The following is a 12,156-nucleotide window of genomic DNA, read 5'->3' on the forward strand; positions in this document are numbered from 1 at the left end:
CTGTAAACCAGATGTATTTCAAAATTATCCGAGGTTACGTTCATGCATTTCCCTATAGAATAGCTTGACTTGCTCTCAGCCCATTCGTCAACAGAAAAATTATTTATACTATAACAGTAATTTATTTTTTTAATAAAAGGACACGTTCTCAGGAACCACTTACAACTAGGAAGCCACTCCCGGAGAGTGAACCATGTTATCATAAGTGACAGACAAAGCATTCGAGGTCTTTACGGGCAAGACTCGGCATGTATGGTTCAAGGATGAGTATCTGCACGCACAGCAGTAAAGGCCAAGGGGATTTCAGAGGTGTTCCAAATCACAAAGGGTTTTGCAAAGAGTGAAAAGATGTTTGCAGCAGCAGAAGAATCAATACCAAGAACAACGATTTGAGGTAAGTGCCAGAAGAACCAGAAATGGGGCTGAAAGTTGCTTATCAAACTCGGCAATTTTTTATGCTGTGCAACACACTCTGTCTGAAATCGTAGTGGAACCAGATTCATAATAGATTCAAAAGGGAATTAGATCAATACATCAAGGCGATGGGGGAAGCCTTCAGGGCAGTGGGACAAATATGTTTTAAAGAGCTGACAGGGTGTCAGGGGCACAGTGGGCAATGTGGCTTTTCTCTGGGCAATTCCATTAAAGAACGTGGAAGTGGACAATAAGTCAGTAACTTGAGTCAGAAAGTTCACCAGTGCCTCTACTTCCTCAGGAAGCTAAAGAAATTTGGCACACTCCCTTTGACACTCACCAATTTTTATCAATGCACGATAGAAAGCATCTTATCTTGGTATTGGTATTGGTTTATTATTGTCACTTGTACTGAGGTACAGTGAAAAAATTGTCTTGCATACCGATCGTACAGGTCAATTCATTACACAGTGCAGTTACATTGATGCATCATGGCTTGGTATGGCAACTGCTCTGCCCAGGACCGCAAGAAACTGCAGAGAGTTGTGGACACAGCCCAGCGCATCACGGACAGCAGCCATGGACTCTGTCTATACCTCTCGCTGCCTTGGTGAAGCAGCCAGGATAATCAAAGACCCCACCCACCCAAGCCATTCTCTCCTCTTCCATCAGGTAGAAGATACAGGAGCCTGAAGGCACGTACCACCAGGCTTAAGGACAGCTTCTATCCTACGATGATAAGACTATTGAACAGTTCCCTTATACGATGAGATGGACTCTTGACCACACAGTCTACCTTGTTTGACTTTGCACCTTATTGTCTACCTGCAATACATTTCCCTGTAGCTGTGACACTTTACTCTGTATTGTTATTGCTTTTACCCTGTACTATCTCAATGCACTCTGTACTAACTCAATGTAACAGCACTGTGTAATGAATTGATCTGTATGAATGGTATACAAGTTTTTCACTGTACTTCGGTACAAGTGACAATAATAAACCAATACACTATGCTATGCTTCAATATCAAGTATCTTGACCGAGCATTTGTATTGTTGCAGAGACTGGAACTTGCAACCAGATGTCCAAGCGGCAGGACTTATTATGGGACCACGGAGTGAGGCTGCAGAGCTACTTTTCAATCCTCACATACCTTTGCAGGTTGCACTGCGGTGGAAGCTGACTCGCGCTTAACTGGTTCCTTCTTGGCAGGGACTTTCACGTGATCATCTTCAGATTCAGAATCCGATTCAGGCACACCTGTAGATTTCACAAAGAAAAATATTAACAAAAGCTAATTATCAGCCAGGGGGACAAGAGATTGCAGATGCTGGAATCTGGAGCTTCAAATACAATACTGGAGGAACTTTGAGTCAGACAGCATCTTGGGAGGGAAATGGACAGTTGAGTTGAGAACCTGCATCAGGACTCATGAAGGGTCTCAACACTGAATAATATTGAATATTATAAGACTATCGAATGGTTCCCTAGTACGATAAGATGGACTCTTGACCTCACAATCTACCCCTTGCATGTTATGGTCTGTCTGCACTGTACTTTCTCTGTAGCTGTTACACTTTACTCTGCATTATGTTATTGTTTTCCCTTGTACTACCTCGATGCACTGTTGTAATGAATTGATCTGTATTAATGGTATACAAGACAAGTTTTTCACTGTACCTCGGTACATGTGACAATAATAAACTAATTTGAATTCTCAACCTGAAATGTCGACTGTCCATTTCCCTCCCCAGATGCTGCCTGACGCGGTGAGTTCCTCCAGCATTTTGTACAGTAAGATAAGATCTTTATTAGTCACACGTACATCGAAACACACAGTGAAATGCATTTTTTGCGTAGTGTTCTGGGGGGGGGACGGCCCGCAAGTGTCACCATGCTGTCGGCGCCAACATAGCATGCCCACAACTTCCTAACCTGTACGTCTTTGGAATGTGGGAGGAAACCGGAGCACCCGGAGGAAACCCACGCAGACACAGGGAGAACGTACAAACTCCTTACAGACAGCGGCAGGAATTGAACCCGGGTCGCTGGCGCTGTAATAGTTATGCTAACCGCTACACTACGCGGGTGCTCCGGTTTCCTCCCACATTCCAAAGACGTACAGGTTAGGAAGTTGTGGGCATGTTATGTTGGCGCCGGAAAACGTGGCGATACACGGGCTGCCCCCAGAACACTGCGCAAAAGATACATTTAACTGTGTCTTTCGATGTACATGTGACTAATAAAGATATCTTGCTGCTCATTATCCAACACGCATTTGCACTATCCTGAAATCAAGACAAAAGGACGATACAAGAACTGAGGGGTCATAACCATGAAATATAGGACATTCCTCTCCAGAAAGGAGGGACAGCTGAGGAGTGACCCCATATAGATCTTGGAAATCTAAGAACGTGATAAGGAAATTTACAGAAACTGCTTCCACTGATAGGTGTCCTGAACTACTGGTCACATATGTAAAGCAGTCCTAAAAAAAACCCAAAAAGGAATTCAAAAGTAAGCTGTTAAAGCAGATATTACAGGACATCCAACGCCTCATACCTGCTCTGCCACTGAATGAGATTATGGCTGATCCACCTCAAGGCTACTTTTTCCTTCGTGCTCACATAACCTATCCATTTTAGCCTTAATGATGAAGCATCCACATAAATGAAAATACTTGCAGATGCTGAGAATCTGAAATAAAAGGGACTTTGGTCTGAAACGTTAACTATTTTTCTTTCGACAAATGTTGCTTGACCTGCTGCGCACTTCCAAAATTGTTTTTACTTCAAGCATTCATAAGTGTTCCAGGTAAAAACGGCCAAAGATGCACAACCGGAGAATTATGAAAACATTCTCACCTCAGTTTAAAGTGGCTGACCCCTCATCCTGATCCTGCACCCCTTGGTTCTAAATTCTCCAGCTCGAGAAAGCAACCTCTTGATATCTACCCTCTCAGTATTTACCCAAAGAATGGTCAGCAATAGCATCATTGTATTTGAGAAAAAAAATTGTATTTGAGAAAAATTATTTGGAAGGAAAAAGAATGCTACAGTGGGGAAGAGGAAAAAGGAGGCAGGATGGGAAGAGTCATTTGGGGCTCTTCCCATCCTGTGTATTAAGTTATGAACCAGACTGAATACCATCCTGTGTATTAACAGTTACGAACCAGACTGAATGCCTACCTTGCCTTGTAATATTTACATCATACTTCTGGTGTACCCTCACTCAGGATTTCAAATACATAGAACTCCTCCACCTTTCTATTTGAAAGCCAGACGGCATTACCATTACCCATCATTTTTTGATTTACCTATCTTCTCCCCCACTTTGTTCAGTTGGTCTGCCTTGCTGCTCAGTCAAAGTATTTCTTTAACAGATCCTAGGGGTATCGGAATGAAAATTTGAGAGAACCCACTACCCAAAGGGACCTAATGACAGCAAGAGTAACAACCAGAACTTCTACTGGCAAAATTCCAGCTATGGTGGTTAACATCTGCATTTCATGAGGTTATACACCAACTTCAGGTAACCATCATTTGCCCTACAGAATAATGCAAGCTCTTGCTCTTTCCCCCCACCAACCCCAAGTCCTGCAAATTCTTTTCCTTCAAGGATACTCAACAGAACCTTGATTAGGTGACGGGGCAAAGGAAAGTAGTGAAAAGCGAGCCGATGAAAAGCAGTTTTCCTAGATTCCAGAGTATACAATGTGGAACTAAGTTACTTGTTCAAATCCTTCATCACGAAGAACAAGGTATCAGAGGCAACGTGAAAATAAAACAAGGTGCCGTCAAGCTCCAGTGACTGGAAACAGCTCAAAATCTAGTCATGAACAGTGTGCCAAAAACATTGGTACAGCACATCTCTAACCATCCATCAACAAGGAGAGGTGATGACAATAAATGAGAGAATAACAAAACAGGCAAAATCCTATTTATAGTAACTCCTATTGGGCAGTGCAGAATGAGCAAAATGCAGCCATAGGGTTTTGCAATTTCATTTAAAAGCCTCAGTGCATTCGGTTCAATAGGACAGCTCAGCTCATGACACAGCACGGAAGTAAATAACAAAATGAATGACGAGCAAATGCAGCAGTGTTGATGTGTAAAAATGAAGCGAATACAATGCCAAAGTGAAAGATGGCTGTACACTGTGATACACATGTACATTGGCTAGCTAGTCAACAATAGGAAGCAGAGAATGAGACATCAGCATTATGGAAATATTTTTAATTTGATCATGCAAAAAAAATGCAATCAAACCAATTCAAAAGCAGTAACTTTTTGACGCATACTAATTGGTTTAAAAGGTAAGTACACCAATTGCCTTTCCTTTTTAGCAACGTACATTTGTACAAGATCTTTGAAACAGTAAAACTTATCAATGGTGATAAACAGGATAACATATAATCAATTCAGTAGAGATTTTATTCTTTGCTCATACCCAGCCTATCCTAATTGGAAGGAATGCTTTACTGCACTCTCCCATCTATCCCCCCTCCCTGCCCATGATAGAGGCCTCAACCAACAATTTGACCCCCACCACATTGCCCCCAAGCCCCTACCACCCTATCCATAAATGCCAAATGCAAGAACCACAGCTGAAATAAATTTTGGAGTTTCAGTCCAGGTCTTGGTTGTGATAAGCCATATTAAACCTCCTGTCTTCAACCTGAAATGTTAGCTGTGTTTTTCTTCCCATAGAGATGGCCTGACCTGCTGAGTATTTCCTGCCTTTTCTGTTTTTATTTTGGATTTCCAGCTTCTGCAGATTTTTGATTTTCATTAAAGCATGTCTTGTGCAGGCTTTTTATATTTACTCAGAGAATGATGCAAATGCCAATGTGTGGCCTGTTCTAGGCACAGACGTGCATTGATACACCTTCCATCAGGTCTTTGGTTGCAAAATAATTTCTCCAAAACTTTTTTTTAATATACAGGTTTTGAAGGAAAAAAAACACTTTACAACTACAATGCTATCTCTCTCTAACTACTAATTCCACCTCAAGGAGTAAGTTATCCATTTATATTCAGGTACAGGAGACTGAAGACCCACACTTTGCCATCAGATTTCTGAACTGTCCATGAACACTACCTCATTATTCCTTTTTTTTGTTGGAACATTTATTTTGTGATTTATTATAATTTTGTCTTTGCACTATACTGCAAAACAACAAATGTCATGTACTGTAAGTCAGTGATAATAAACCTGATTCATATTTACTATAATCCATATAACAGCTGTGGATTTTTGAAGATATGAATCGATCCTCACTTTTAGCTAATTTTAACATTTTGAACCTTGCATCCAAATGTTTAGATTAAAAGCAGGCAACTTATCAGTACACAAACCCATTAGAGACTTAGAGTTCCACAAAATAACAAGACCACCAGAATATGTAGTGCAATTGTATTTATTTGTGACATGTTTAATACTTTATTTCAAAGGCAGTGCATCCTTTAGCAGCATTCCAATAGCTGTCTCTGTAACAAAGGAATGCGACACAAGAGAGAAAAGACACCCATCCCTCAATGGCTGATATTCCAGATGCTGGGATACTTTCCCTTCTACTTACACCAGCAGACCTGTAGCTTGGAGATAGTTCAGTTGCTCAATCAGTTCCTTGTAGTGGCTCAAGGACAACCCAGCTGAGTGAAATAAACCTGGGCAGTAACTCCACACAAAAAATCTAATCCCAGAAATGTGCCCAATAATTAAGCAGAGAAGTCCTGCAAAAAGTGTTTGATTTTAAAACCACCTTGCCACGTACTTCCTGTTAGCTCCTTTACTGTGCACATTGCAACACATCCATACTTTGGTGTAACAAAGTCCATCATTATCCCAAGCTCAATCATTCAGATGCAACTGATGCTTCAAAATCCTTCAAGGAAGCTTTCCCATCGTCCATCCTTGCACATATCCATCAGATCCCTTAAAAAGATGCTGATCTGCATCACCTTTGTCCACTAGGCACAACACATCCATTATAAAGTGGATCAAGCTGGTGCCAGATTCTCCAGCACAGGGGCTAGAAACGGTGGGTGCATCTGGGCCCAAGGTTCCTTATGTGGTTGCATCATGTCCAGGCCAATCTGTAACCAGAAACAGTGACCATAAATGTGAAGAACTTGAATGTGATACATTTTATAACTTCTATAATAATCTCACTCAGGAAAATACATGCTTATTACACACTGACTTCATATTAACCATTAAGCAATGTAATAGTTGAATAAATGCACACAAGCACTTACCAAGATTATCCCTGATATGATCAATATCCTAGGGACCATCTCCTTCCAGGGTCTCCATAATACGATGTCCTCTTTGAGCTCAGAAGTCCTGGTCCTATATCGTTTCTTCAAGCCTGGAGGTCGAACGAGAAGACTTTCATCCCAAATCACTCCAAGCTGGAATCTTAAGCACGTTCCAGGAGTAAAAGGCCAATGTGCAAATCCATTGCATACACCAGTCCACCCAAGTAATGGAAACAGCATTTGAGATAGACAGCATAGAGAAAAAGTGAAAGAATTTCCTCCATTTAAAAATAAACATTTACTGCATTTCTTACACCAGTTCCGCCTAAAATAAGATTGTAACTGACATGCATTACTTAACTCATTTGGAATGTTACATGGATGCACAAGTCTAATAGTTATTTTTATGAAAAGGAGGCATGTTACAGACACTCACCAATGATGTGCTCGCCACTGATGTAAACAGGACCAGAACCACTCTTCAGGCGGAAACGGACTGGGGGAGACACCTCAAATCCACCCAGACCCATCTAGAAAAGACCACGATTCAGCATTTCAAATAAGATACTCATCATCATAGGACCTCATCATCAGTTCAATAGAAATTGGTCCTCTGGCTAAAGCCACAATAATGCAGTGTCTGCAATATTGACAATGCTTGTACGTGTCTATCTGTTGTAAATGCATCAAATTATATTGTTCTGTATAAAATACTTGAAATCCCCAGTTGTCCCAGATGTTTTTCTCTGCACACGAGGAAACAGGTTTCCAAGTTGTTAGCTTGTTCACAAGAACTGATCTCATCAAGAAATTCCCGAGTTACCACTGGTAAACGGCTCTTGATGGAATGGTACATACAAGGGGATTGAAGAACAGAACTTGGCTCCAAGAGCACACTGTTTTTGTGACAGAATACTCTGATACAGTCACTGTCTACATACTACATTTATGAATCACTTTGGGAGGACTAGTGGACACATATTGGACCCCTGATCCAATTTGGAGAACTGTACCCATTAACAAAAAGGGCATAGTGGTAAAGAGCACGTTTCTATTAAAATTTATGGAAAGTGTGAAATGTTCAAGCTTTAGCCCAGGTTATACCTTAACAGGACTAAATAGAAATAGCAAATAATAGCTGCTAAGGTCACCAGAACATATTGAATAAATATATTTGAGGCAAAATGCATACAGAAGTAGGCGTTAGGTTTCACATTGCATAACCATGAACAGATGAAACAGTTAGAGAGCTCTGAACTCAGCCTCTGGCCTCTCCAGTTGCTGGGAGAGTACAGCAACAATCATTAGAAAGGCTTACTTAAGCTATACAGCACAGAAACAGGCCACAAAGGCCCAACCATGTTCCAGTAAAACTTTCTCCCATTCTTTTTCAGCTAGATCTGCCAGGGCAGTCCTTTGCTCCCTTCTCCCTCACTTGTGTGCCCAGCCTTCCCTTTATTTACACATTACTACTGCCTTCCGTGATCTCTGGACATTTCAAAGTGCCTTGGAGTCAATGAAGTACTTCAGAAGCGTATTAACTGCTTTAATGTAGTGAAACACAGCAGACATGAACAGGTAAGTGCTAACAGCTAAATGACAAACAGCAATTTATGGCATTTGTTGAGAGTTCACCACGGGCTAGGACCTTACAAGGTTACTTCCATTTACTTGCAGTGGATCGTTTGCAAACACCTGCACAATAAATTGCTCAGAAGGCAAGCACCCCATATAGAGGAAGGGTTGAAGGTGTTGGATTTGACTGTTTTAAGTAGTTTTTTTTAATAAACGTTATAGTATTTAATACACGAGGAATGGCCGCTTCCTAGCTTATTGGTTCATCCTTCAGGTGAATATACGCTTTCCCACTGGTTGGTTTTGCCACAGGTATACAATAGGTTTCCTGATTGGACTATTGTTAGCTAAGGAGTACCTCTCATCTCAGGCAGAAAAGGTGTCGTTTTTTGTTAATCTCTCTCTTGCTTATCTCACGCTCTTGCTCTCTTCAGCCCCCTCCCCAGCCCATCTTTAGTTCCTTTTGTCTCGGCTCATCTCCCAGTAGTAACGCTAGTGCCATGTGCTCTGTGACAGTTTCTTTGTTTTAAACTTTTCCAATAAAACTTTGTGAAGCACCAAGTTGTTTTCAACTCATTCCTGGACTCCTGAAAGAACTTGCGGATTCAAAAATAACCGGATCCGACAAGGCCAGAAAAGGCAGATATAATATGAAGGGCATAGTCAAAAGCAACACAATGGAAAACATCCTCATGCAAAAACGTGAACAACAAATTGCCCAGAAGGCAAGTAGCCCCAACCATACAGCACTCTGCAACATACAACAGTACAGCACAGGAACAGAACACTTCAGCCCACAACGTCTGTGCCGAGCATGATACCAAATTAAGCTAATCTCTTCTGTCTGCATGTGATCCAGATCCCTCCATATTCTTGAATGTCACCGTCATATCTGCTTCCATTACCACCCTTGGCAGCACGCTCCAGGCACCCACCACTCTGTGTATAAAACTGAAAGCACTGAATTGTCAGTTTGCAAAATGGCAGAGGTGCAGATTGAACCCCTGAATTGACTCAGGTGAGAGCGAGGAGCAAACCTAACACTGTTTACTTCTACATAGCCATTTTGCACACCCCAACAACAGACCAAATGCATTCTGGATTTGTAAACACCTTAACTCCAAACAAATCCTTGTACATGATATATCAAAAGGCCACTTACTGTAGTTAGAACAGACGGTTTCAGAGACGTCAAGGGCATTTTGATCAATTTCCCATTTGCGCTCATGGCCTCCAGCTCAATGACGTGCAGCTCATCCTTTGTTTGAGGCCCCACACACACCTGCCAAAAATGAGAAAAGGGTAACAAAAAGCTTCCAAAAGCAATTCAAGAGTATTTGTCAAATCAAATTCCTTCCTTGAGCTTCACCCTTTGAGCCAAAGAGACAAGAATTTCTCCAGTCACAAGGTCAAACAGACCAAACGTACTCACATTTACATTTCAAAACCAACCTGCTATCTGAGACACCACCTGGTGGTATCAGCAAGTTACAACATTAATAAGAGAAGCTGAATTCACACATCTTCAGGGTGTTCCAGAACTCCAGATAGTTACTTCTGAAAAGTAGTCACTTGCTATTGTATGGAGGTAATTAATGCAGCCAATGAGCAAGATTTGGAGAGTCAGCAAAGTCTGAAGCACAACTCAACTTCTGCTCGAGGATCTATCCCGGGCCTAACACATTGATGTAATTACAGAGAAAGCACACCAGCAGCTCTACTTCATTAGGAGTTTGAGGAGATTTGGTACGTCACTAAAGACCCTTACAAATTTCTACGGATGTACCATGGAGAGCGTTCTGACTGGTTGCATCACCACCTGGTATGGAGGCTCCAACGCACAGGATTGCAAGAGGCTGCAGAGGGTTGTAGACTCAGCCAGCTCCATCACAGGCAATCCTCCCCACCATCGAGGACAGCTTCAAGAGGTAGTGCCTCAAGGCGGCAACATCCATCACTAAGGACCCTCACATTCTGGGGCATGCCCTCTTCTCGTTACTACCTTCAGGGAGGAGATACAGGAGCCTAAAGACCCACACTCAACGATTCAGGAACAGCTTCTTCCCTCCGCAGTCAAGATTTCTGAATGGTCCATGAACACTACCTCGTTCCTTTTTTTTAAAGAAACTATTTAGTTTGTAATTTATAATTTTGTCTTTGCACTGTACTGCTGTAGCAAAATAACAAATTTCACGTCATAAGACAGTGATAATAAATCTGATTCTGAAGTGTCGAAGTCCAGCTTATTACCAATATACACAAGTACATGTCTGCAATGAATAACCTACTTGCAGCAGCATCACAGGCACATAATGTCAGATACACATTCACAAAAATAAATTAACAACATAAACTATACAAGAAAGAACACAATTAAAACAAAAACAAAGTCCATTGTAGCAAGGTGATCATAGTGTTGCTATACTGAGCTAGTGATTTAGGGTTGTGCCGGTTGGTTCAAAACCCGGATGGCTGAAGGGAAGTAGCTGTTCTTGAACCTGGTGGTGTGGGACTTCAGGCTTCTGTACCTCCTGCCCGATGGTAACTGTGAGAAGATGACAGGGCCTAGGTAGTGTCCTATGGTGAATAAATTTGGAGAATGATAGTGTGTAAAGATCATCCTGACTAGTGACATGTTTTTAAACCAGACATACAGACCCTGCATCTCAACCCAAAACATCCTTTTACCTCCACAGATATTGCCTGACTGTGTTCCTCCAGCATTGTGCTTTTGGCTCCAGATTCCAGCATCTCAGTCTTGTATCTCCACAGAAATTATAAGCAGAACATTCAGCCCTTCAAGCCTGCTCTGCCATACTCAAGCTCCCTCCCCACATCCCTTGATGCTTTGTCATGAACCATTAACTGTTGTGGACCAGCTACCTTCTAGAAAATAAGGTGCACAATTGTGTCCTGGCACTTAATTTCTGTGGGACAAGCCTTGCTCACTTGCAGCCCACTCTGCAGTTAACAATGCCCCACCCTCCACATCATGTTCTTTGATAAGACTTTACTCAATCCTGTGCAGGTCAGGCCATGTACATTTTAAAAATTGTGTTGTTTTAGAGAGTCACACAGCATGGAAATAGGCCCCTTGGCACACCATGTTCTTGGCAATCCATCTACTCTAATTTGCCATTTATGCCTTGGCGATTCAAGTGTTCATGTAAATACGGTCAAACGTTGAAAAATACTGTCTCCAGCACCCACTCAGGCAGTGCATTCCAGCCACCCTCATTTATTACTGACTGGGCAAGAAATCCCAGCTCCAGTGCAAATGTGGAGAGGTAATATGTAGGGAAAATTCAACCTCAGATTCCTCTACTCCTCTGTGCTCCCACAGGCCCTACCACTTATTGTGCATGTCCTAGTTTAATTAATCCTCCCAAAATATATTCCCTTATCGGGATTAAAATCCACCTGCCATTGGTCTACCCATTTTACCACCTCATCCATATCATCCAACTTAAACCTACCCTCCTCACTATTAATAACCACACAAATTTCTGTCATCCACAAAATTACCCATCATACCTCTTACATTCACATTCAAATCATTAATGTCTTTACAATAAGTTTGCACAGATCCCAACGGTACACCATGGCTGTCTCCCAAACTCCAGAAAGGACCTTCACAGTCACCCTCTGCCCCCTATTACCAAGCCAACTTGCACTAGACCAGTCTCCCATATGGGAATTGGCAAAGACCTTACTGAAGTCCATTGTTACATCTTCTAAAATCCAATCAAAATGGTCAAACAGTTCAAGTTTGTTACAGGTATACATAAACAGGGTATAATTGCCATGAAAATTAGCTTTTTTTTTAAAAAAAACAGCAGTGGCACATTACATTACAAACATGACAAAAACACAAGTTAACAAACTCCAATTAACAAATTAATA

The 12,156-nt window shown here is 41.6% G+C and overlaps 1 protein-coding gene across 1 annotated transcript in view; it reads right to left on the reverse strand.

Moving 5' to 3' along the window:
- Window positions 1-12,156, reverse strand: part of LOC127583084 (nucleophosmin-like) — a 111,056-nt gene that overhangs the window by 86,501 nt on the left and 12,399 nt on the right. The window contains exons 3-5 of the mRNA XM_052038834.1: window positions 9,416-9,535; window positions 7,115-7,208; window positions 1,569-1,675 (exon numbers count right to left, since the gene is read on the reverse strand). Of these exons, the coding sequence (XP_051894794.1) occupies window positions 1,569-1,675; window positions 7,115-7,208; window positions 9,416-9,535 (321 nt within the window). The remainder of the gene's footprint in view (window positions 1-1,568; window positions 1,676-7,114; window positions 7,209-9,415; window positions 9,536-12,156) is intronic.

Source organism: Pristis pectinata, chromosome 2, assembly GCF_009764475.1.
Source record: "Pristis pectinata isolate sPriPec2 chromosome 2, sPriPec2.1.pri, whole genome shotgun sequence".
Taxonomy (NCBI): domain Eukaryota; kingdom Metazoa; phylum Chordata; class Chondrichthyes; order Rhinopristiformes; family Pristidae; genus Pristis; species Pristis pectinata.